The sequence below is a fragment of the Schistocerca nitens genome, chromosome 4 (assembly GCF_023898315.1).
Source record: "Schistocerca nitens isolate TAMUIC-IGC-003100 chromosome 4, iqSchNite1.1, whole genome shotgun sequence".
Lineage (NCBI taxonomy): Eukaryota > Metazoa > Arthropoda > Insecta > Orthoptera > Acrididae > Schistocerca > Schistocerca nitens.
In genome coordinates, this window is record NC_064617.1 from 441850758 (window position 1) to 441853301 (window position 2544).

Here is a 2544-nt window from a genome sequence, read left to right on the forward strand (position 1 = left end):
GTCTAATGCGTTCGTTAGACATTTATGAGGCAATACGTGAATAAATAGATATCAACGTGGTATCAGACGCTCTTAAGGAATTTCGAGATTCCATGAAGAGAGTTTTCTAAACCTATTTTGCGCACATCATGATGAATTTAACTCATCGATCATGGAAAGAAATTATGAGACGTTGGAATGTAAAATAACAGCTGTTTATTGCTGCAGGTTTATTTTACATGGATTAATGTAACATCAGATCGAACGAGAACGCTGAACATTAACGAAAGATCTAGAAGAAAATATCAGTGAGAGTATGATTCTGATAACAAACTCGAGTTGGAGGGCGAAGATCACTGGGTAAGAGATCCTTTCTTTGGATGCAGCAAGCGCGCATCTTCTATTTCCTGGAGTCCGGCCAGTCACAGGCGTTGTTGATATTGGAGTTCCAGACGAGTCCGTCGGGGCACACCATGTGGACGGCTTTGCCGTTGCTGCACTCCCAGTAGCCGTGTGTGTCCGTGTCGTCAGGGAAGAAGACGGGCGTGGCGCCGTCGTCCTCAGGACACGTGGGCGTGGTCGCCGTGGCCACCGCTGCCAACACACTCAGCACCAGAAGGCCTGCCAACACTGCAGGAAAACAAATCGCATGGTCAGTCACATCCCTCGAGCAAGATACATAATGTGGCCACCTCTGCTCTTCAATTGATTCCTGATTTCCCCATCTCTTTTTGAAGTCACATGCAGTACAGAAAAGGCAACGTGAGGAAAGATATTGAATATACTTACGGTGGAGAAGTAAGATAAAGCAACGATGAGATTTGCGGTTTAAAGTAATTAGAAAATTCAGTTACTCTTACTTGTGAAACCATTGTGTTCTAGGGCATGATATTTTATTCATCATGTTTGATAAAAAGCTTGTGCTGTTTACAGGCCTCTCCATTACATCGATTTTCATGAAATTGTACCATTGTGTCATATATCATCATAGTGGTCTAGTTTATTACATTGCTGTCTTCCTTTTTGGAGATTCTGGGTTCGAATCAAAGTGATCCCTTTAGATTTTCGAGGGAGTGATTGCCTAGGACTAGCTATCTTCACATTGTAAGGACAAAATGGCTGAATTAATGGGCAAATCCAGTGAATTGCAAACTCCGAAGTGGCATTAAATCTGAAGTTTGCCGGCTAGTTGTGATCCACACTAATAACAAATGCTTCTGCGTTACGTTCTTATGATTTACATAAATTCAATAAAGTGATCAATAATTGTCTAAATTTTCCACACCGAATTTTTCCAAGTTGTATTATATCGATGTGCTAGTAATAATGTTGGTCTTAATGTACGAGTATTTCCCACGTCTGACTAGGAACATCCCAGATATATATGTATGTGTATGTGTGTGTGTGTGTATGTGTGTGTGTGTGTGTGTGTGTGACAGAGAGAGAGAGAGAGAGAGAGAGAGAGAGAATCATAATAGTTGTAACAGTACTAGATCTTACAGATAATATTCGTTAGGCGTAGGTCTTTCTCCTATTTGAGCTTGTGCTCTGTCTCTAAAGACTGCGACCAAGACATGATCTAAACGCTTACGCTTCACATTTCACTTCCTTCTTTTTCAGCTCAGGTAGAACGTAATCTTTGGGAGTTTATTCTGTATAAAAATAACGTAGCTCAGTTACGTGTGGCGTTTTGCATTATTAAGTAATTACTGAACTACTAGCAAATTAAAAAAAGCTTCTGTTTTTCAAACACCTTTTAGTTTCTAACTGTCGCAGAGTCCATTTAATAGTATTTGATACGATACTCACTCTTCATTATTACAGAGATGCTCGTCAAGTCAGTTGAAAAGAAGCTGAACTGATATCTTGTGTTAAGCCGAGTCAGCCTTATACAGACAAACTAAATGGCGTTATAAAGAAATTGGGACGAACGTCGCTCTAAGTCGTAATATCCGTGATAACAGTCGGTAATTACCTTTCTGAACTCTGATCTATATAGATATAAAATTCCTGTAACTGTTTGTACTGATTATGCACACAGTCTGTTTTCCACCAGACCCTTCACGGTCTGTCAAGCACATGTGTTTTGCAAGCAGCGGTTCAGACATGGGCCCCAATTATTACTTGAGTACATGCAGCATTTTTAAAATCATTTAATTAATTGAATTATTAGAAAATTAATTTGTCTAACAAAAGTGTAGTCCATTAATTGTTACTGTTTGAGAAACAGAATAATTTTACAAACAAAACAGTCAGAGTGCAATACAGCAATAACTACCAAATCCTGACTGCATTCGACATACTTAGCAATCCGCAGAAAACTATGTAACAATTAGTGACACAATGATACAATGTTCCCTCGGACATGCACGTCTGAAGGAACAGTGTCACAAACTTCTTAAAAATCTTAAAAATACTTCTTACTAACATAAACAGCATTTATTCACCAATACCATGACCTCGGCGCTTAATAAATATGTCCTTCATGGACAGGAATAAACTTAACATACGAGTGCAGGTTGTGCACATGGATGTAACTGCGCCTCTGGCGGTCATTCGTGCTCG

The 2544-nt window shown here is 39.5% G+C and overlaps 1 protein-coding gene across 1 annotated transcript; it reads right to left on the reverse strand.

Moving 5' to 3' along the window:
- Positions 1-293: 293 nt before the first annotated feature.
- Positions 294-1851, reverse strand: LOC126253557 (uncharacterized). Its single transcript, XM_049954965.1, has 2 exons — positions 1789-1851; positions 294-609 (listed from the first exon to the last, which is right to left on the reverse strand). Exons 1-2 carry the CDS (start codon positions 1793-1795, stop codon positions 380-382), a joined length of 237 nt encoding a protein of 78 aa, XP_049810922.1. The 5' UTR covers positions 1796-1851; the 3' UTR covers positions 294-379.
- Positions 1852-2544: the final 693 nt, after the last annotated feature.